This window comes from Oncorhynchus mykiss, chromosome 2 (assembly GCF_013265735.2).
Source record: "Oncorhynchus mykiss isolate Arlee chromosome 2, USDA_OmykA_1.1, whole genome shotgun sequence".
In the NCBI taxonomy this organism is placed as follows: domain Eukaryota; kingdom Metazoa; phylum Chordata; class Actinopteri; order Salmoniformes; family Salmonidae; genus Oncorhynchus; species Oncorhynchus mykiss.
Window position 1 is genome coordinate 12,853,085 of NC_048566.1, and position 22,652 is coordinate 12,875,736.

Consider the following 22,652-nt stretch of genomic DNA (forward strand, 5'->3'; position numbering starts at 1 on the left):
CCATTGATTTTTCCAAAAAGCTAGATCGGAAGAACAAGCATGAGTCTCTTGTAGAAAGTAAAAGTCTGCATTAAATCGTTTGCAATACAGGAAAATAGCCTGACATTAACCTCTTAGAGCTCTAGGGGCGCTATTTCATTTTTGGATAAAAAACGTTCCCGTTTTAAGCGCGCTATTTTGTCACGAAAAGATGCTCGACTATGCATATTCTTGACAGTTTTGGAAAGAAAACACTCTGAAGTTTCAGAATCTGCAAAGATTTTGTCTGTAAGTGCCCCAAAACTCATTCTACAGGCGAAACCAAGATGATGCATCACCCAGGAATTAGCAGAATTTCTGAAGCTCTGTTTTCCATTCTCTCCTTATATGGCTGTGATTGCGCAAGGAATGAGCCTACACTTTCTGTCGTTCGCCCAAGGTCTTAGCAGCATTGTGACGTATTTGTAGGCATATCATTGGAAGATTGGCCATAAGAGACTACATTTTCCAGAGGTCCGCCCGGTGTCCTTTGTCTAAATTTGTGCGTAATCTTCAGGTGCGGGCATTTTCTCCTGGGATTCAGGAGAGAAAGCATGTGTCCAAGAACGATGTATCAATGAAGAGATATGTGAAAAACACCTTGAGGATTGATTCTAAACAACGTTTGCCATGTTTTCAGTCGATATTATGGAGTTAATTTGGAAAAAAGTTTGCGTTTTGAGGACTGAATTTATGGATTTTTTTTGGTAGCCAAATGTGATGTATAAAACGGAGCTATTTCTAATACACAAGGAATCTTTTTGGAAAAACTGAGCATCTGCTATCTAACTGAGAGTATCCTCATTGAAAACATCAGAAGTTCTTCAAAGGTAAATGATTTTATTTGAAGGCTTTTATGTTTTTGTTAATGTTGCGTGCTGGATGCTAACGCTAATGCTAACGCTAAATGCTAACGCGAAATGCTAACTCTAGCTAGCTACTTTTACACAAATTATTGTTTTCCTATGGTTGAGAAGCATATTTTGAAAATCTGAGATGACAGTGTTGTTTACAAAAGGCTAAGCTTGAGAGATGGCATATTTATTTCATTTCATTTGCGATTTTCATAAATAGTTAACGTTGTGTTATGCTAATGAGCTTGCTGATAGATTTACACAATCCTGGATACAGGGGTTTTTTCATAGCTAAACGTGACGCAGAAAACGGAGCGATTTGTCCTAAACAAATAATCTTTCAGGAAAAACTGAACATTTGCTATCTGAGAGTCTCCTCATTGAAAACATCTGAAGTTCTTCAAAGGTAAATGATTTTTTTGAATGCTTTTCTGTTTTTTTGTGTAAATGTTGCCAGCTGAATGCTAATGCTAAATGCTACGTTAGCCATCAATACTGTTACACAAATGCTTGTTTTGCAATGGTTGAGAAGCATATTTTGAAAATCTGAGATGACAGTGTTGTTAACAAAAGGCTAAGCTTGAGAGCTAGCATATTTATTTCATTTCATTTGCGATTTTCATGAATAGTTAACGTTGCGTTATGGTAATGAGCTTGAGTCTGTATTCACGAACCCGGATCCGGGATGGGGAGATCAGAAAGGTTAATTGAACAAAGAGATTAAGACAAACTTCAACCAACAACCTTGTTATGCTAATATCAGCTTTTCCTAAGGATACGTAACTCTAAAGGATTTCACCCCCTTATTAACAACCTCCAACAAAATAAAACCAACAAATACTGGTCATAAAGTTACTGACACATTCCTCCGGGCTGCATAGCATCCGGCCGCGGTTGGGCGTCCCACAGGGCGTCCCCACAGGGCGGCGTACAATTGGTCCAGCGTCGTCCGGGGGAAGCCGTCTTTGTAAATAAGAATTTGTTCTTAAACCGACTTGCCAAGTTAAATAAAAAGTTCACAAAAAAATAATTCTTACTCCCACAAGGGGGAGGCATTGTGTAGACCTTACAATAAGCAGTTAGTTAGTCACCCATAGTTAGTGTTTAGATTAGCCAGTTCTCAGGTCAGCCTTTTCTCATTCAAGTGTTGGTCTACATTTTTTATAATAAAAGGCTGCTTTTCAACGGGTAATTAGAGCAGTTTTTTGGCTTTCCAGTTCTGTCCGAGTTCGGCTCTCTCTTAAATGTTCTGATTTGGCCGCATTTCTTTCCCATCTATGATCACTTGCACCGATAAAAAAAGCCTTTTTCCTGAAACTCACAATTCTTCGCTCGCCTCCAGAGAAGATCACGTGTAGATCTGTTCTTCGCTGGCCTCCAGAGAAGATCACGTGTAGATCTGTTCTTCGCTCGCCTCCAGAGAAGATCACGTGTAGATCTGTTCTTCGCTGGCCTCCAGAGAAGATCACGTGTAGATCTGTTCTTCGCTCGCCTCGCTCGCCTCCAGAGAAGATCACGTGTAGATCTGTTCTTCGCTGGCCTCCAGAGAAGATCACGTGTAGATCTGTTCTTCGCTCGCCTCCAGAGAAGATCACGTGTAGATCTGTTCTTCGCTCGCCTCCAGAGAAGATCACGTGTACATCTGTTGGTGAACCGGATGATGGTTTTCCCTCGGTCTCGTCTTGATCCTCGAGTCTTCCCAAACGATGAACGATGTCCACATTTTCCTGAAGTTTGGCTTTTGATTCTGGAATGTCAGCTCCACAGATGACAACAACTCTGGAATGACAGCTCCACAGATGTCAACAACTCTGGAATGACAGCTCCACAGATGTCAACAAATCTGGAATGTCAGCTCCACAGATGTCAACAACTCTGGAATGTCAACAACTCTGGAATGACAGCTCCACAGATGTCGACAACTCTGGAATGTCAGCTCCACAGATGTCAACAACTCTGGAATGTCAGCTCCACAGATGTCGACAACTCTGGAATGTCAGCTCCACAGATGTCAACAACTCTGGAATGTCAGCTCCACAGATGTCAACAACTCTGGAATGACAGCTCCACAGATGTCAACAACTCTGGAATGTCAACAACTCTGGAATGACAGCTCCACAGATGTCAACAACTCTGGAATGACAGCTCCACAGATGTCAACAACTCTGGAATGTCAACAACTCTGGAATGACAGCTCCACAGATGTCAACAACTCTGGAATGTCAGCTCCACAGATGACAACAACTCTGCATTTGATGTCCTCACCAGCCTGCTCTGAAATTCCATGGAGCCTCAGGTTCCACCTGCGCTGGGATCTCTCCTCCTCGTTCACCTTTTGCTCGAGTTTCGTCCTCTTCTCATATTCCTGCCAGATAACTTCCACTTTTGAGGGGTTTCACTTCTCCAAAGATAGTCAGATATTTTTTTTTTTCATGGCCTAAATTTTCATCGTATTCTCCCTAACCATTTCCCTCCAAGTCATGTTCCCTTTCATCTATCGTTGCTGTCAAAAAGCATCACAATATTGTTTTGCATCTCAAGAAGTGACATACCCTCCTTGGCCTCATCTTTTCCCCCTGGGGCTTGACCAGAGTACTGGGACCGTAAGGTAACGAACGGCCTGAGCTGGGGACTGGAGGGGTGCAAGTTGTGACCATTGTTGTCCATACTCATTGAAACTCCATCCCCCATAGCAGTATCCCCCCCCCCAGTTACATTCTGAAGAAGAGTACCCAAAACCAACTTTTGCTGTTAATTGTCCATCTGATGATTTCTCCATTTCTTTTGGTTCTGGAAGTTTCCATGTAACACTAGACAAGCTAGTTTTTAAGCTAGCTAGCGGATCTAGTGTTGTCGCTGTAACTGAATTGTTTTTTTAGAGGTGAACAACTTGCAGAAAGTAATCTGTTACTATAGTAAAACAAACTAACCCGTATTCATACGGGGTTTTATAACCTGTGACGACCCTCCCACTCTGTCTGCCGTATTCTGTCTTTGTTCTTGTTTCCTTATTAGGATGCCGGTGGGCGGAGTTGGGAGGGTCGTCAGCTTAATGGGAAACACCTGGGCCAGGTGTCTCCCAGGATAAATAGACCTCTTCCACATTCATGGGGGAGACTCTCTTCATGCAGACACATTTGTAGATTGTGTTGTGGTTCTTGGTGGCCTTTTGTTTGTTTGCTTTGGCACCTTTCAACACCCTGCATTATCACATTCATGCTAAACACTCACTTACACTACTGATTACTGATTACACACACCATTGTATATTTTCCTTAGTTGGTTTAGTTAATAAATATATATTTTGTTACTCCTTATCTCCACGTTGTCTCCCTTTGTTACGGGCTTTAAGCCGGTTCGTGACAAACCTTAGAAATGATCAAATGGTCATATTTGGGTCAGGAAATCCAATCATTTCTTCAGCTACCAAGAAAATGTATCTGCACCGACCGCCATCTGCTCAGGGTCGTTTTCCTTGTTGGAAGGTGAACCTTCGTCCATGTCGGAGGTAACGGAGCGCTCTGGAGCAGGTTTTCATCAATGATCTCTCTGTGCTTCAGTCCGTTCATCTTTGTCTCGATTATCCCTGCATATTGGCTATGCTCGGTAGGCTATAGGCCCAATACATTATCCCTGCACATTGGCTATGCTCAGCAGGCCCAATACATTATCCCTGCATATTGGCTATGCTCGGTAGGCTATAGGCCCAATACATTATCCCTGCACATTGGCTATGCTCAGCAGGCCCAATACATTATCCCTGCATATTGGCTATGCTCAGTAGGCTATAGACCCAATACATTATCCCTGCATATTGGTTAAGCTCAGCACTCCCAATACATTATCACTGCATATTGGCTATGCTCAGTAGGCTATAGGCCCAATACATTACCACTGCATATTGGCTATACTCAGTAGGCTATAGGCCCAATACATTATCCCTGCATATTGGCTATGCTCAGTAGGCCCAATACATTATCCCTGCATATTGGCTATGCTCAGTAGGCTATAGACCCAATACATTATCCCTGCATATTGGCTATGTTTAGTAGGTTATAGACACAATGGGTTTAAAGCTAAACACAGCCGTCAGCACACTGCAGGGCCGCATGCCTGGCCAGCCCTACCCTGCTCTATTGTTCCACTGAGGCAGGCCAGCCCTACCCTGCTCTATTGTTCCACTGAGGCAGGCCAGGCAGCATACTGCAGGGCCACATGCCTGGCCAGCCCTATCCTACTCTATTGTTCCACTGAGGCAGGCCAGCACTACCCTGCTCTATTGTTCCACTGAGGCAGGCCAGGCCTACTCTATTGTTCCACTGAGGCAGGCCAGGCCTACTCTATTGTTCCACTGAGGCAGGCCAGGCCTACTCTATTGTTCCACTGAGGCAGGCCAGGCCTACCCTACTCTATTGTTCCACTGAGGCAGGCCAGGCCTACCCTACTCTATTGTTCCACTGAGGCAGGCCAGCCCTACCCTACTCTACTCTATTGTTCCACTGAGACAGGCCAGCCCTACTCTATTGTTCCACTGAGGCAGGCCAGGCCTACCCTACTCTATTGTTCCACTGAGGCAGGCCAGCCCTACCCTACTCTACTCTATTGTTCCACTGAGGCAGGCCAGGCAGCAGGCAGGTAGAGGACCAGACACACAGCTGAAGGTTACAGGCCGACACACTCTCCTCTCCAGAGAGCTCAGGGCCCTACTGAAACACTGGGACCCCCACAGGGACAAACAGAGCTCAGGGCCTACTGAAACCCAGGGACAAACAGAGCTCAGGGCCCTACTGAAACACTGGGACCCCCACAGGGACAAACAGAGCTCAGGGCCCTACTGAAACACTGGGACCCCCACAGGGACAAACAGAGCTCAGGGCCCTACTGAAACACTGGGACCCCCACAGGGACAAACAGAGCTCAGGGCCCTACTGAAACACTGGGACCCCCACAGGGACAAACAGAGCTCAGGGCCCTACTGAAACACTGGGACCCCCCACAGGGACAAACAAAGCTCAGGGCCCTACTGAAACACTGGGACCCCCACAGGGACAAACAGAGCTCAGGGCCCTACTGAAACACTGGGACCCCCACAGGGACAAACAGAGCTCAGGGCCCTACTGAAACACTGGGACCCCCCACAGGGACAAACAGAGCTCAGGGCCCTACTGAAACACTGGGACCCCCACAGGGACAAACAGAGCTCAGGGCCCTACTGAAACACTGGGACCCCCACAGGGACAAACAGAGCTCAGGGCCCTACTGAAACACTGGACCCCCCACAGGGACAAACAGAGCTCAGGGCCCTACTGAAACACAGGGACCCCCCACAGGGACAAACAGAGCTCAGGGCCCTACTGAAACACTGGGACCCCCACAGGGACAAACAGAGCTCAGGGCCCTACTGAAACACTGGGACCCCCACAGGGACAAACAGAGCTCAGGGCCCTACTGAAACACTGGGACCCCCACAGGGACAAACAGAGCTCAGGGCCCTACTGAAACACTGGGACCCCCACAGGGACAAACAGAGCTCAGGGCCCTACTGAAACACTGGGACCCCCACAGGGACAAACAGAGCTCAGGGCCCTACTGAAACACTGGACCCCCCACAGGGACAAACAGAGCTCAGGGCCCTACTGAAACACAGGGACCCCCCACAGGGACAAACAGAGCTCAGGGCCCTACTGAAACACTGGGACCCCCACAGGGACAAACAGAGCTCAGGGCCCTACTGAAACACTGGGACCCCCCACAGGGACAAACAGAGCTCAGGGCCCTACTGAAACACTGGGACCCCCACAGGGACAAACAGAGCTCAGGGCCCTACTGAAACACTGGGACCCCCACAGGGACAAACAGAGCTCAGGGCCCTACTGAAACACTGGGACCCCCACAGGGACAAACAGAGCTCAGGGCCCTACTGAAACACTGGGACCCCCCACAGGGACAAACAAAGCTCAGGGCCCTACTGAAACACTGGGACCCCCACAGGGACAAACAGAGCTCAGGGCCCTACTGAAACACTGGGACCCCCACAGGGACAAACAGAGCTCAGGGCCCTACTGAAACACTGGGACCCCCCACAGGGACAAACAGAGCTCAGGGCCCTACTGAAACACTGGGACCCCCACAGGGACAAACAGAGCTCAGGGCCCTACTGAAACACTGGGACCCCCACAGGGACAAACAGAGCTCAGGGCCCAACTGAAACACTGGGACCCCCACAGGGACAAACAGAGCTCAGGGCCCTACTGAAACACTGGGACCCCCACAGGGACAAACAGAGCTCAGGGCCCTACTGAAACACTGGGACCCCCACAGGGACAAACAGAGCTCAGGGCCCTACTGAAACACTGGGACCCCCACAGGGACAAACAGAGCTCAGGGCCCTACTGAAACACTGGGACCCCCACAGGGACAAACAGAGCTCAGGGCCCTACTGAAACACTGGGACCCCCACAGGGACAAACAGAGCTCAGGGCCCTACTGAAACACTGGACCCCCCACAGGGACAAACAGAGCTCAGGGCCCTACTGAAACACAGGGACCCCCCACAGGGACAAACAGAGCTCAGGGCCCTACTGAAACACTGGGACCCCCACAGGGACAAACAGAGCTCAGGGCCCTACTGAAACACTGGGACCCCCCACAGGGACAAACAGAGCTCAGGGCCCTACTGAAACACTGGGACCCCCACAGGGACAAACAGAGCTCAGGGCCCTACTGAAACACTGGGACCCCCACAGGGACAAACAGAGCTCAGGGCCCTACTGAAACACTGGGACCCCCACAGGGACAAACAGAGCTCAGGGCCCTACTGAAACACTGGGACCCCCCACAGGGACAAACAAAGCTCAGGGCCCTACTGAAACACTGGGACCCCCACAGGGACAAACAGAGCTCAGGGCCCTACTGAAACACTGGGACCCCCCACAGGGACAAACAGAGCTCAGGGCCCTACTGAAACACTGGGACCCCCACAGGGACAAACAGAGCTCAGGGCCCTACTGAAACACTGGGACCCCCCACAGGGACAAACAGAGCTCAGGGCCCTACTGAAACACTGGGACCCCCACAGGGACAAACAGAGCTCAGGGCCCTACTGAAACACTGGGACCCCCCACAGGGACAAACAGAGCTCAGGGCCCTACTGAAACACTGGGACCCCCACAGGGACAAACAGAGCTCAGGGCCCTACTGAAACACTGGACCCCCACAGGGACAAACAGAGCTCAGGGCCCTACTGAAACACTGGGACCCCCACAGGGACAAACAGAGCTCAGGGCCCTACTGAAACACTGGGACCCCCACAGGGACAAACAGAGCTCAGGGCCCTACTGAAACACTGGGACCCCCCACAGGGACAAACAGAGCTCAGGCCCTACTGAAACACTGGGACCCCCCACAGGGACAAACAGAGCTCAGGGCCCTACTGAAACACTGGGACCCCCACAGGGACAAACAGAGCTCAGGGCCCTACTGAAACACAGGGACAAACAGAGCTCAGGGCCCTACTGAAACACCCGCAGCAGCTAGATCTTTAGTAGGTCTGTCTAATGGCCGAAAGTGTTCATTTCATTTTGGACACTGAGATGAGAACATCCCTGGTTTCAGGGACAACAGAAGGCTGAATTTATACTCGTCTCTACTACTGGGGCTTAGACCACAAAATGATTTCAAGTCCATTGCCAACTGTGCTAATATTGGCAACATGATCTCATCTGATCCAGAAATGTCTGTGGACCAGCCCAGTGTGTCTGAGCTGAGGTTCTGACCCGCAGTCTGCCCTGTGTGCGTCTGAGCTGAGGTTCTGACCCACAGTCTGCCCAGTGTGTCTGAGCTGAGGTTCTGACCCGCAGTCTGCCCTGTGTGCGTCTGAGCTGAGGTTCTGACCCGCAGTCTGCCCTGTGTGCGTCTGAGCTGAGGTTCTGACCCGCAGTCTGCCCTGTGTGTGTCTGAGCTGAGGTTCTGACCCGCAGTCTGCCCTGTGTGTGTCTGAGCTGAGGTTCTGACCCGCAGTCTGCCCTGTGTGTGTCTGAGCTGAGGTTCACAGTCTGCCCTGTGTGTGTCTGAGCTGAGGTTCACAGTCTGCCCTGTGTGTGTCTGAGCTGAGGTTCACAGTCTGCCCTGTGTGTGTCTGAGCTGAGGTTCACAGTCTGCCCTGTGTGTGTCTGAGCTGAGGTTCACAGTCTGCCCTGTGTGTGTCTGAGCTGAGGTTCACAGTCTGCCCTATGTGTGTCTGAGCTGAGGTTCACAGTCTGCCCTGTGTGTGTCTGAGCTGAGGTTCACAGTCTGCCCTGTGTGTGTCTGAGCTGAGGTTCTTACCCACAGTCTGCCCTGTGTGTCTGAGCTGAGGTTCACAGTCTGCCCTGTGTGTGTCTGAGCTGAGGTTCACAGTCTGCCCTGTGTGTGTCTGAGCTGAGGTTCACAGTCTGCCCTGTGTGTGTCTGAGCTGAGGTTCACAGTCTGCCCTGTGTGTGTCTGAGCTGAGGTTCACAGTCTGCCCTGTGTGTGTCTGAGCTGAGGTTCACAGTCTGCCCTGTGTGTGTCTGAGCTGAGGTGTACAGTCTGCCCTGTGTGTCTGAGCTGAGGTTCTTACCCACAGTCTGCCCTGTGTGTCTGAGCTGAGGTTCACAGTCTGCCCTGTGTGTGTCTGAGCTGAGGTTCACAGTCTGCCCTGTGTGTGTCTGAGCTGAGGTTCACAGTCTGCCCTGTGTGTGTCTGAGCTGAGGTTCACAGTCTGCCCTGTGTGTGTCTGAGCTGAGGTTCACAGTCTGCCCTGTGTGTGTCTGAGCTGAGGTGTACAGTCTGCCCTGTGTGTCTGAGCTGAGGTTCTTACCCACAGTCTGCCCTGTGTGTGTCTGAGCTGAGGTTCACAGTCTGCCCTGTGTGTCTGAGCTGAGGTTCTTACCCACAGTCTGCCCTGTGTGTCTGAGCTGAGGTTCACAGTCTGCCCTGTGTGTCTGAGCTGAGGTTCTTACCCACAGTCTGCCCTGTGTGTCTGAGCTGAGGTTCACAGTCTGCCCTGTGTGTCTGAGCTGAGGTTCTTACCCACAGTCTGCCCTGTGTGTCTGAGCTGAGGTTCTTACCCACAGTCTGCCCTGTGTGTCTGAGCTGAGGTTCTTACCCACAGTCTGCCCTGTGTGTCTGAGCTGAGGTTCTTACCCACAGTCTGCCCTGTGTGTCTGAGCTGAGGTTCTTACCCACAGTCTGCCCTGTGTGTCTGAGCTGAGGTTCACAGTCTGCCCTGTGTGTCTGAGCTGAGGTTCACAGTCTGCCCTGTGTGTCTGAGCTGAGGTTCTTACCCACAGTCTGCCCTGTGTGTCTGAGCTGAGGTTCTTACCCACAGTCTGCCCTGTGTGTCTGAGCTGAGGTTCTTACCCACAGTCTGCCCTGTGTGTCTGACCTGAGGTTCTTACCCACAGTCTGCCCTGTGTGTCTGAGCTGAGGTTCTTACCCACAGTCTGCCCTGTGTGTCTGAGCTGAGGTTCTTACCCACAGTCTGCCCTGTGTGTCTGAGCTGAGGTTCTTACCCACAGTCTGCCCTGTGTGTCTGAGCTGAGGTTCTTACCCACAGTCTGCCCTGTGTGTCTGAGCTGAGGTTCTTACCCACAGTCTGCCCTGTGTGTCTGAGCTGAGGTTCTTACCCACAGTCTGCCCTGTGTGTCTGAGCTGAGGTTCTTACCCACAGTCTGCCCTGTGTGTCTGAGCTGAGGTTCTTACCCACAGTCTGCCCTGTGTGTCTGAGCTGAGGTTCACAGTCTGCCCTGTGTGTCTGAGCTGAGGTTCACAGTCTGCCCTGTGTGTCTGAGCTGAGGTTCTTACCCACAGTCTGCCCTGTGTGTCTGAGCTGAGGTTCTTACCCACAGTCTGCCCTGTGTGTCTGAGCTGAGGTTCTTACCCACAGTCTGCCCTGTGTGTCTGAGCTGAGGTTCACAGTCTGCCCTGTGTGTCTGAGCTGAGGTTCTTACCCACAGTCTGCCCTGTGTGTCTGAGCTGAGGTTCACAGTCTGCCCTGTGTGTCTGAGCTGAGGTTCTTACCCACAGTCTGCCCTGTGTGTCTGAGCTGAGGTTCTTACCCACAGTCTGCCCTGTGTGTCTGAGCTGAGGTTCACAGTCTGCCCTGTGTGTCTGAGCTGAGGTTCTTACCCACAGTCTGCCCTGTGTGTCTGAGCTGAGGTTCACAGTCTGCCCTGTGTGTCTGAGCTGAGGTTCTTACCCACAGTCTGCCCTGTGTGTCTGAGCTGAGGTTCACAGTCTGCCCTGTGTGTCTGAGCTGAGGTTCTTACCCACAGTCTGCCCTGTGTGTCTGAGCTGAGGTTCACAGTCTGCCCTGTGTGTCTGAGCTGAGGTTCTTACCCACAGTCTGCCCTGTGTGTCTGAGCTGAGGTTCTTACCCACAGTCTGCCCTGTGTGTCTGAGCTGAGGTTCTTACCCACAGTCTGCCCTGTGTGTCTGAGCTGAGGTTCTTACCCACAGTCTGCCCTGTGTGTCTGAGCTGAGGTTCTTACCCACAGTCTGCCCTGTGTGTGTCTGAGCTGAGGTTCTTACCCACAGTCTGCCCTGTGTGTGTCTGAGCTGAGGTTCTTACCCACAGTCTGCCCTGTGTGTCTGAGCTGAGGTTCTTACCCACAGTCTGCCCTGTGTGTCTGAGCTGAGGTTCTTACCCACAGTCTGCCCTGTGTGTCTGAGCTGAGGTTCTTACCCACAGTCTGCCCTGTGTGTCTGAGCTGAGGTTCTTACCCACAGTCTGCCCTGTGTGTCTGAGCTGAGGTTCTTACCCACAGTCTGCCCTGTGTGTCTGAGCTGAGGTTCTTACCCACAGTCTGCCCTGTGTGTCTGAGCTGAGGTTCTTACCCACAGTCTGGGGCGGGGCACCAGCGACAGTCAGGGTCGGTCACCAGCCATCGTCTCAACATGAACTCCTCGTACTTCTCCATGAGGGGCTGGTCTCCCAGGATGATGCGTATGTCGTGGGGATTGAACCGCTCAGAGCACTCTGGACAGCTGATGTTGACGCGCGACTCACTGATCTCTATTCGCAAGTACTGGCGCAGGCAATCCGCACAGGAGCGGTGGTGGCAGGTCATGATGTCCGGGAAACTGTCCCTAGAGTGACGTAGAAGGCACAGAGGGCACTCCAGCAGCTCTCGACCCCGGGAGGAAGAGGAGGAGGAGGAGGAGGAGGAGGACGCCCCGAGGGAGGAGGTGCAGGCAGCTCCGGCCACTGAGAAGGCAGAGTTCTTATCATTCAGCGTGAGGTCTGAGTGGATGCTGTCTATGCTGGCGATACCATCCACCCCTCCTTCTCCATGGAGCTCCATGGACTTCCTCTTGGGGTCTCGGCGCCGTCTGAACAGGTTCCCCATGGACAGACGTCTCTTCTTGGGGGCCTTCTTGACGGAGGGCAGGCTGACTGAGGAGGAGGACTGAAGGTCCCGGTCAGAGCCCATGGTTTGGTGCTTCTGGAGGTTCATCATGGCTCCAGAGGGATTCGGGGGGGGACAGGGGGGCGCTGCCCAACCCCTCACATGGACAGGGTTAGGGAGGCCGGGAGAGACTGGAGGGGGGGGGGGGGGGGGGTCAGGGGTCTAGTGGGGAACACAGGGTTTAAGCCATGGTGGTTCTCGTCAGTCCTTTCCTGAGTCTCTGAGGATCCTTGTTCTGTCCGTCTGAGGAGAGAAGGAACAAGCTGTTATTAAGTATTTAAACACCATCTCCACCCCACACTACCGTCTAGTGTACCTCCCCCACACTACCGTACTCCCCCACACTACCGTAATACCCCACACTACCGTCTAGTGTACTCCCCCACACTACCGTCTAGTGTACCTCCCCAACACTACCGTACTCCCCCACACTACCGTAATACCCCACACTACCGTACTCCCCCACACTACCGTAATACCCCACACTACCGTCTCTCTAAGCTCCAGTGTAATATCCACACACTACATACACCTTAACCAAATACATTGAAACTCTCCACAATTCCTGACATTTAATCCTAGTAAAACAATTCCCAAAACAAATAATTTTGCACGCCCAATTTTTCAGTTTTTGATTTGTTAAAAAAGTTTGAAATATCCAATAAAATTGTGTCCCACTCGTTGTTGATTCTTCACAAAAAAATACAGTTTTATATCTTTATGTTTGAAGCCTGAAATGTGGCAAAAGGTCGCAAAGTTCAAGGGGGCCGAATACTTTCGCAAGGCACTGTAACGATGGTAATTTTTGTTTCATCAGACCAGAGGACATTTCTCCAAAAAGTACGATCTTTGTCCCCATGTGCAGTTGCAAACCGTAGTCTGGCTTTTTTATGGCGGTTTTGGAGCAGTGGCTTCTTCCTTGCTGAGCGGCCTTTCAGGTTATGTCGATATGGGACTCGTTTTACTGTGGATATAGATACTTTTGTACCAATTTCCTCCAGCATCTTCACAAGGTCCTTTGCTGTTGTTCTGGGATTGATTTGCACTTTTCGCACCAACGTACGTTCATCTCTAGGAGACAGAACGCGTCTCCTTCCTGAGTGGTATGACGGCTGCGTGGTCGCATGGTGTTTATACTTGCATACTATTGTTTATACAGATGAATGTGGTACCTTCAGGCATTTGGAAATTGCTCCCAAGGATGAACCAGACTTGTGGGGGTCTACAATTGTTTTTCTGAAGTCTTGGCTGATTTCTTTTGATTTTCCCATGATGTCAAGCAGAGGCACTGAGTTTGAAGGTAGGCCATCGTTTTAAAAGACCTGTTAACTAATATCATCACTTCTATTTAGTTGGAGAAATGTCTCTGCCTTCTACACTGTGCCTTGAAATCCCGTTACCAAAAACCCACATTCCTTTAAAGACAGACAACATCTCTTTCCATTACAGACTGACCAGGTGAAGGCTGTGATCCGTTAGACGTCTCTTGTTAAATCCACTTCAAAATCAGTGTATATGAAGAGGAAGAGACCGGTTAAAATCATTGTAGATGAAGAGGAAGAGACCGGTTAAAATCAGTGTAGATGAAGAGGAGGAGACAGGTTAAAATCAGTGTAGATGAAGAGGAAGAGACCGGTTAAAATCAGTGTAGATGAAGAGGAGGAGACAGGTTAAAATCAGTGTAGATGAAGAGGAAGAGACCGGTTAAAATCATTGTAGATGAAGGGGAAGAGACCGGTTAAAGAAGGATTTATAAGCCTTGACACATTTGGATTGTGTATGTGTACCATTCAGAGGGAGACTGTGGAATCACCCTACAGTCCTTCACTGTGGAATCACCCTACAGTCTTTTACTGTGGAATCACCCTACAGTCTTTTACTGTGGAATCACCCTACAGTCTTTTACTGTGGAATCACCCTACAGTCTTTTACTGTGGAATCACCCTACAGTCTTTTACTGTGGAATCACCCTACAGTCCTTTACTGTGGAATCACCCTACAGTCTTTTACTGTGGAATCACCCTACAGTCTTTTACTGTGGAATCACCCTACAGTCTTTTACTGTGGAATCACCCTACAGTCCTTTACTGTGGAATCACCCTACAGTCCTTTACTGTGGAATTACCCTACAGTCCTTTACTGTGGAATCACCCTACAGTCTTTTACTGTGGAATCACCCTACAGTCTTTTACTGTGGAATCACCCTACAGTCCTTTACTGTGGAATCACCCTACAGTCTTTTACTGTGGAATCACCCTACAGTCCTTTACTGTGGAATCACCCTACAGTCTTTTACTGTGGAATCACCCTACAGTCCTTTACTGTGGAATTACCCTATAGCGCTTTACTGTGGAATTACCCTATAGCCCTTTACCTGTGGAATTACCCTAGATTCCTTTACTGTGGAATTAAGCTACAGTCCTTTACTGTGGAATTAAGCTACAGTCCTTTACTGTGGAATTACCCTATAGTCCTCTACAAAACAGCCTTCTGACAAGAGCAGCCCTCAGCTCTTCCTCCAGGATATTACTTCCTAACCCACTTCAAAAAGACCATGGTGCACTTCCTCCTTTAGGGGCTGCTCGGAACCCTAACTACTACGGCGAAATAGCACAAGAGGATTCTCTTAAAACGAGGAGTGAGAAGGACAGCGCTTGCCAAAAGGAGGGAGAATAGAGGATATTGCATTTCAGTCAGAATATCCTGACAGCTGTACTGGTACGTGTTCTTCGCCAGGAGCAGATGTAGCGTTGTACTGTGTTATTCTGATGGGGGTTTGGGACAGGTCAACTAGCTAGCCCGTCTCCAGACAGGGTTGCAGAAGCCTCGCAGAATCAAACACTCAGCTCATCTGGACAAGAACGGAAGTCAGCAGAGAGGAGCTTATTCAAACTCCTCACACAGCTTTATTAAGACGATAAACTAGAACCAGCTGGGCACTGGCCTGAGAAAAGGTGCCTGAGAGAGTTGAGGGAGAGAGAGGTCCAACCCATACTGCTCCAGTCTTCTCCCTCAGCTCTAGTCCAACCCAGTCTTCTCCCTCAGCTCTAGTTCTGTGGTCCAACCCATTCTGCTCTCTGCTCTCAGCTCTAGCCCTGTGGTCCAACCCAGTCTGCTCTCAGTTCTAGTCCTGTGGTCCAACCCATTCTGCTCTCTGCTCTCAGCTCTAGCCCTGTGGTCCAACCCAGTCTGCTCTCAGTTCTAGTCCTGTGGTCCAACCCATTCTGCTCTCAGCTCTAGTTCTGTGGTCCAACCCAGTCTGCTCTCAGCTCTAGTCCTGTGGTCCAACCCAGTCTGCTCTCAACTCTAGTCCAACCCAGTCTGCTCTCAACTGTAGTCCTGTGGTCCAACCCAGTCTGCTCTCAACTCTAGTCCTGTGGTCCAACCCAGTCTTCTCTCTCAGATCTAGTTCTGTGGTCCAACCCATTCTGCTCTCTCAGCTCTAGTTCTGTGGTCCAACCCAGTCTGCTCTCAGCTCTAGTCCTGTGGTCCAACCCATTCTGCTCCAGTCTGCTCGCTCAGCTCTAGTTCTGTGGTCCAACCAATTCTGCTCTCAGATCTAGTCCTGTGGTCCAACCCATTCTGCTCTCTCAGCTCTAGTTCTGTGGTCCAACCCATTCTGCTCTCTCAGCTCTAGTTCTGTGGTCCAACCCAGTCTGCTCTCTCAGCTCTAGTCCTGTGGTCCAACCCATTCTGCTCTCTCAGCTCTAGTTCTGTGGTCCAACCCATTCTGCTCTCAGCTCTAGTTCTGTGGTCCAACCCATTCTGCTCTCTCAGCTCTAGTTCTGTGGTCCAACCCAGTCTGCTCTCTCAGCTCTAGTCCTGTGGTCCAACCCATTCTGCTCGCTCAGCTCTAGTTCTGTGGTCCAACCCATTCTGCTCTCTCAGCTCTAGTTCTGTGGTCCAACCCAGTCTGCTCTCAGCTCTAGTCCTGTGGTCCAACCCATTCTGCTCTCAGCTCTAGTCCTGTGGTCCAACCCATTCTGCTCTCAGCTCTAGTCCTGTGGTCCAACCCAGTCTGCTCTCAACTCTAGTCCAACCCAGTCTGCTCTCAGATCTAGTCCCGTGGTCCAACCCATTCTGCTCTCTCAGCTCTAGTTCTGTGATCCAACCCATTCTGCTCTCTCAGCTCTAGTTCTGTGGTCCAACCCATTCTGCTCTCAGCTCTAGACCTGTGGTCCAACCCATTCTGCTCTCAGCTCTAGTTCTGTGGTCCAACCCATTCTGCTCTCAACTCTAGCCCTGTGGTCCAACCCATTCGGCTCTCAACTCTAGCCCTGTGGTCCAACCCATTCTGCTCTCAGCTCTAGTCCTGTGGTCCAACCCATTCTGCTCTCAGCTCTAGCCCTGTGGTCCAACCCATTCTGCTCTCAGCTCTAGACCTGTGGTCCAACCCATTCTGCTCTCTCAGCTCTAGTCCTGTGGTCCAACCCAGTCTGCTCTCAACTCTAGTCCAACCCAGTCTGCTCTCAGCTCTAGTCCTGTGGTCCAACCCATTCTGCTCCAGTCTGCTCGCTCAGCTCTAGTTCTGTGGTCCAACCGATTCTGCTCTCAGATCTAGTCCTGTGGTCCAACCCATTCTGCTCTCTCAGCTCTAGTTATGTGGTCCAACCCATTCTGCTCTCAGCTCTAGTTCTGTGGTCCAACCCATTCTGCTCTCTCAGCTCTAGTTCTGTGGTCCAACCCAGTCTGCTCTCTCAGCTCTAGTCCTGTGGTCCAACCCATTCTGCTCTCTCAGCTCTAGTTCTGTGGTCCAACCCAGTCTGCTCTCAGCTCTAGTCCTGTGGTCCAACCCATTCTGCTCTCAGCTCTAGTCCTGTGGTCCAACCCATTCTGCTCTCAGCTCTAGTCCTGTGGTCCAACCCAGTCTGCTCTCAACTCTAGTCCTGTGGTCCAACCCAGTCTGCTCTCAGCTCTAGTCCAACCCAGTCTGCTCTCAGATCTAGTCCCGTGGTCCAACCCATTCTGCTCTCTCAGCTCTAGTTCTGTGGTCCAACCCATTCTGCTCTCAGCTCTAATTCTGTGGTCCAACCCATTCTGCTCTCTCAGCTCTAGTTCTGTGATCCAACCCATTCTGCTCTCTCAGCTCTAGTTCTGTGGTCCAACCCATTCTGCTCTCAGCTCTAGACCTGTGGTCCAACCCATTCTGCTCTCTCAGCTCTAGTTCTGTGATCCAACCCATTCTGCTCTCTCAGCTCTAGTTCTGTGGTCCAACCCATTCTGCTCTCAGCTCTAGTCCTGTGGTCCAACCCATTCTGCTCTCAGCTCTAGCCCTGTGGTCCAACCCATTCTTCTCTCAGCTCTAGACCTGTGGTCCAACCCATTCTGCTCTCTCAGCTCTAGTTCTGTGGTCCAACCCAGTCTGCTCTCAGCTCTAGTCCTGTGGTCCAACCCATTCTGCTCTCAGCTCTAGTCCTGTGGTCCAACCCATTCTGCTCTCAGCTCTAGTCCTGTGGTCCAACCCAGTTTGCTCTCAACTCTAGTCCAACCCAGTCTGCTCTCAACTCTAGTCCTGTGGTCCAACCCAGTCTGCTCTCAGCTCTAGTCCAACCCAGTCTGCTCTCAGATCTAGTCCTGTGGTCCAACCCATTCTGCTCTCTCAGCTCTAGTTCTGTGGTCCAACCCATTCTGCTCTCAGCTCTAGTTCTGTGGTCCAACCCATTCTGCTCTCAGCTCTAATTCTGTGGTCCAACCCATTCTGCTCTCTCAGCTCTAGTTCTGTGATCCAACCCATTCTGCTCTCTCAGCTCTAGTTCTGTGGTCCAACCCATTCTGCTCTCAGCTCTAGACCTGTGGTCCAACCCATTCTGCTCTCAGCTCTAGTTCTGTGGTTCAACCCATTCTGCTCTCAGCTCTAGATAACACAGCCACAAGGAGGAACCAGAGCCTGCTGTGTTAAAGGGTTCCCACTAGATAACACAGCCACAAGGAGGAACCAGAGCCTGCTCTGTTAAAGGGTTCCCACTAGATAACACAGCCACAAGGAGGAACCAGAGCCTGCTGTGTTAAAGGGTTCCCACTAGATAACACAGCCACAAGGAGGAACCAGAGCCTGCTGTGTTAAAGGGGTTCCCACTAGATAACACAGCCACAAGGAGGAACCAGAGCCTGCTCTGTTAAAGGGTTCCCACTAGATAACACAGCCACAAGGAGGAACCAGAGCCTGCTGTGTTAAAGGGGTTCCCACTAGATAACACAGCCACAAGGAGGAACCAAAGCCTGCTGTGTTAAAGGGTTCCCACTAGATAACACAGCCACAAGGTCGAGCCTGCTGCCTACCTGTTCCTGGTTTTACATCACACTTCCTGTGAATGGTAGGACTGTCGCTCACCACCGCCAACACTTGGTCTGGAATGCAAATAGTTAGCCAGCGTGAGCTAGCTACCGAGCTAGCATACGAACTCTGTAGCACAGACTAGATCCTCCATATGACGTTGAGAAAAAAAAAGTGCATTGTGGGTAGTTTAGAAAACTTCCGGATATAAGTTCATGTAATAACCCGAAAACACAACTACGTTTGTACTTCTAGGTAACCAGATGGTGACTACAACTAAGTTACTAAGTCTCACCGGTGAGGAACAACTCCTGCTTCCTGCCGTTACTCTCCAGACGGCTCTGCTGCGTGTGTGTTCCTGGAATCCAGTCTTAATCTGCCGCTTAAATAAACAGGAAAATATGTTTTCCAAAATATGGACGCGTGACGCAGGAACAGCAACTAATAATGAAGCCCAGCGTGCCTCGGGAGAATGATTACCATACTACTGCAGGACGATAAGATCTAGCATCAACAGCCTTCAACAAGCGGAGAGCTCATCCCGTCCACCTCCCCCCCAGACCTATCGTCCATCTCCCCCCAGACCTCCCGTCCACCTCCCCCCCAAACCTATCTTCCACCTCCCCCCCAGACCTCCCGTCCACCTCCCCACCCAGACCTCCCGTCCACCTCCCCATTCAGACCTCCCGTCCACCTCCCCACCCAGACCTATCGTCCACCTCCCCCCCAGACCTCCCGTCCACCTCCCCACCCAGACCTATCGTCCACCTCCCCCCCAGACCTATCGTCCACCTCCCCCCCAGACCTCCCGTCCACCTCCCCACCCAGACCTATCGTCCACCTCCCCCCCAGACCTATCGTCCACCTCCCCCCCAGACCTCCCGTCCACCTCCCCCCAGACCTATCGTCCACCTCCCAGCCCAGACCTCCCCGTCCACCTCCCCCCCAGACCTCCCGTCCACCTCCCCACCCAGACCTATCGTCCACCTCCCCCCAGACCTCCCGTCCACCTCCCCCCCAGACCTATCGTCCACCTCCCCCCCAGACCTCCCGTCCACCTCCCAGCCCAGACCTCCCCGTGTCCACCTCCCAGCCCAGACCTCCCCGTGTCCACCCCCCCAGACCTTCCGTCCACCTCCCCCCCAGACCTCCCGTCCACCTCCCCCCCAGACCTCCCGTCCACCTCCCCCCAGACCCATCATCCACCCCCCCCCCCAGACCTCCCCGTCCACCTCCCCCCAGACCTCCCGTCCACCCCCCCCCCCAGACCCATCGTCCACCTCCCCCCCAGACCTCCCCGTCCACCTCCCCCCCCAGACACCTCCCGTCCACCTCCCCCCCCAGACACCTCCCGTCCACCTCCCCCCCCAGACACCTCCCGTCCACCTCCCCCCCAGACCTCCCGTCCACCCCCCCCCCAGACCTCCCGTCCACCCCCCCCCCAGACCTCCCGTCCACAACAATACGGCCAGGGAGACACAATGAAACCAGACTGACAGACCCAGTCCAGAACCACAACGATACGGCCCGGGGAGACATAATGAAACCAAACTGACAGGCCCAGTCCAGAACCACAACGATACGGCCAGGGAGACATAATGAAACCAGACTGACAGGCCCAGTCCAGAACCACAACGATACGGCCCGGGGAGACATAATGAAACCAGACTGACAGGCCCAGTCCAGAACCGCAACGATACGGCCAGGGAGACATAATGAAACCAGACTGACAGGCCCAGTCCAAAACCACAACGATACGGCCAGGGAGACATAATGAAACCAGACTGGCAGGCCCAGTCCAGAACCACAACGATACGGCCAGGGAGACATAATGAAACCAGACTGACAGGCCCAGTCCAGAACCACACTGATACGGCCGGGGAGACATAATGAAACCAGACTGACAGGCCCAGTCCAGAACCACAACGATACGGCCAGGGAGACATAATGAAACCAGACTGACAGGCCCAGTCCAGAACCACAACGATACGGCCCGGGGAGACATAATGAAACCAGACTGACAGGCCCAGTCCAGAACCACAACGATACGGCCAGGGAGACATAATGAAACCAAACTGACAGGCCCAGTCCAGAACCACAACGATACGGCCAGGGAGACATAATGAAACCTGACTGACAGGACCAGTCCAGAACCACAACGATACGGCCAGGGAGACATAATGAAACCTGACTGACAGGCCCAGTCCAGAACCGCAACGATACGGCCAGGGAGACATAATGAAACCTGACTGACAGGCCCAGTCCAGAACCGCAACGATACGGCCAGGGAGACATAATGAAACCAGACTGACAGGCCCAGTCCAGAACCACAACGATACGGCCAGGGAGACATAATGAAACCAGACTGACAGGCCCAGTCCAGACCCACAACGATACGGCCGGGGAGACATAATGAAACCAGACTGACAGGCCCAGTCCAGAACCGCAACGATACGGCCAGGGAGACATAATGAAACCAGACTGACAGGCCCAGTCCAGAACCACAACGATACGGCCAGGGAGACATAATGAAACCAGACTGACAGGCCCAGTCCAGAACGATACGGCCAGGGAGACATAATGAAACCAGACTGACAGGCCCAGTCCAGAACCACAACGATACGGCCAGGGAGACATAATGAAACCTGACTGACAGGCCCAGTCCAGAACCGCAACGATACGGCCAGGGAGACATAATGAAACCAGACTGACAGGCCCAGTCCAGAACCACAACGATATGGCCAGGGAGACATAATGAAACCAGACTGACAGGCCCAGTCCAGAACCACAACGATACGGCCAGGTAGACATAATGAAACCAGACTGACAGGCCCAGTCCAGAACCACAACGATACGGCCCGGGGAGACATAATGAAACCAGACTGACAGGCCCAGTCCAGAACCACAACGATACGGCCAGGAAGACATAATGAAACCAGACTGACAGGCCCAGTCCAGAACCACAACGATACGGCCAGGGAGACATAATGAAACCAGACTGACAGGACCAGTCCAGAACCACAACGATACGGCCAGGGAGACATAATGAAACCAGACTGACAGGCCCAGTCCAGAAACACAACGACGGTGTCATAATGAAAGCACCAACATGGCCGTATCAAACAGGAGAGATACCACTGTAAATTGATGTCGTGTCTGTCACGATAGTCCAGGGTTATGGACCAGCAGCCCCAGCCAGGCTCAGCAACACTAAACCCTCAGAACAAACAGCAGACCACAGTCGTAACCTAACTGGAGAGAGCAAAGTGGCCACATTCTGATCATGCTCTGGTCAATTCAGCCCTTCTGCACATTCCTGTGCTGCTGTGGGGAAAGGAGTGGCACGTGGCCAGGGTATTAGTGGGAAGTGGGGACAGACCGGACAGGCAGGCTTGGGCATTAGGGCTTTAGTGGGGACAGACAGGCCAGGGCATTAGGGCTTTAGTGGGGACAGACAGGACAGGGCATTAGGGCTTTAGTGGGGACAGACAGGACAGCCAGGCCTGGGCATTAGGGCTTTAGTGGGGATAGACAGGCCAGGGCATTAGGGCTTTAGTGGGGACAGACAGGACAGCCAGGCCTGGGCATTAGGGTTTTAGTGGGGACAGACAGGCCAGGGCATTAGGGCTTTAGTGGGGACAGACAGGACAGCCAGGCCTGGGCATTAGGGTTTTAGTGGGGACAGACAGGCCAGGGCATTAGGGTTTTAGTGGGGAAAGACAGGCCTGGGCATTAGGGTTTTAGTGGGGACAGACAGGCCAGGGCATTAGGGCTTTAGTGGGGACAGACAGGACAGCCAGGCCTGGGCATTAGGGCTTTAGTGGGGATAGACAGGCCAGGGCATTAGGGCTTTAGTGGGGACAGACAGGACAGCCAGGCCTGGGCATTAGGGTTTTAGTGGGGACAGACAGGCCAGGGCATTAGGGTTTTAGTGGGGAAAGACAGGCCTGGGCATTAGGGTTTTAGTGGGGACAGACAGGCCAGGGCATTAGGGTTTTAGTGGGGACAGCCAGGCCAGGGCATTAGGGCTTTAGTGGGGACAGACAGGCCAGGGCATTAGGGTTTTAGTGGGGACAG

At 51.9% G+C, this 22,652-nt stretch overlaps 1 protein-coding gene across 2 annotated transcripts in view; it reads right to left on the reverse strand.

Moving 5' to 3' along the window:
* LOC110525147 (E3 ubiquitin-protein ligase RNF19A) overlaps positions 1-22,652 on the reverse strand; it is a 76,747-nt gene that overhangs the window by 39,435 nt on the left and 14,660 nt on the right. For both annotated transcript variants that reach the window (XM_036938224.1, XM_036938228.1), the window contains exon 2: positions 11,730-12,544. In XM_036938224.1, coding sequence (XP_036794119.1) covers positions 11,730-12,352 — 623 coding nt within the window. In that variant the 5' untranslated portion in view covers positions 12,353-12,544. The remainder of the gene's footprint in view (positions 1-11,729; positions 12,545-22,652) is intronic.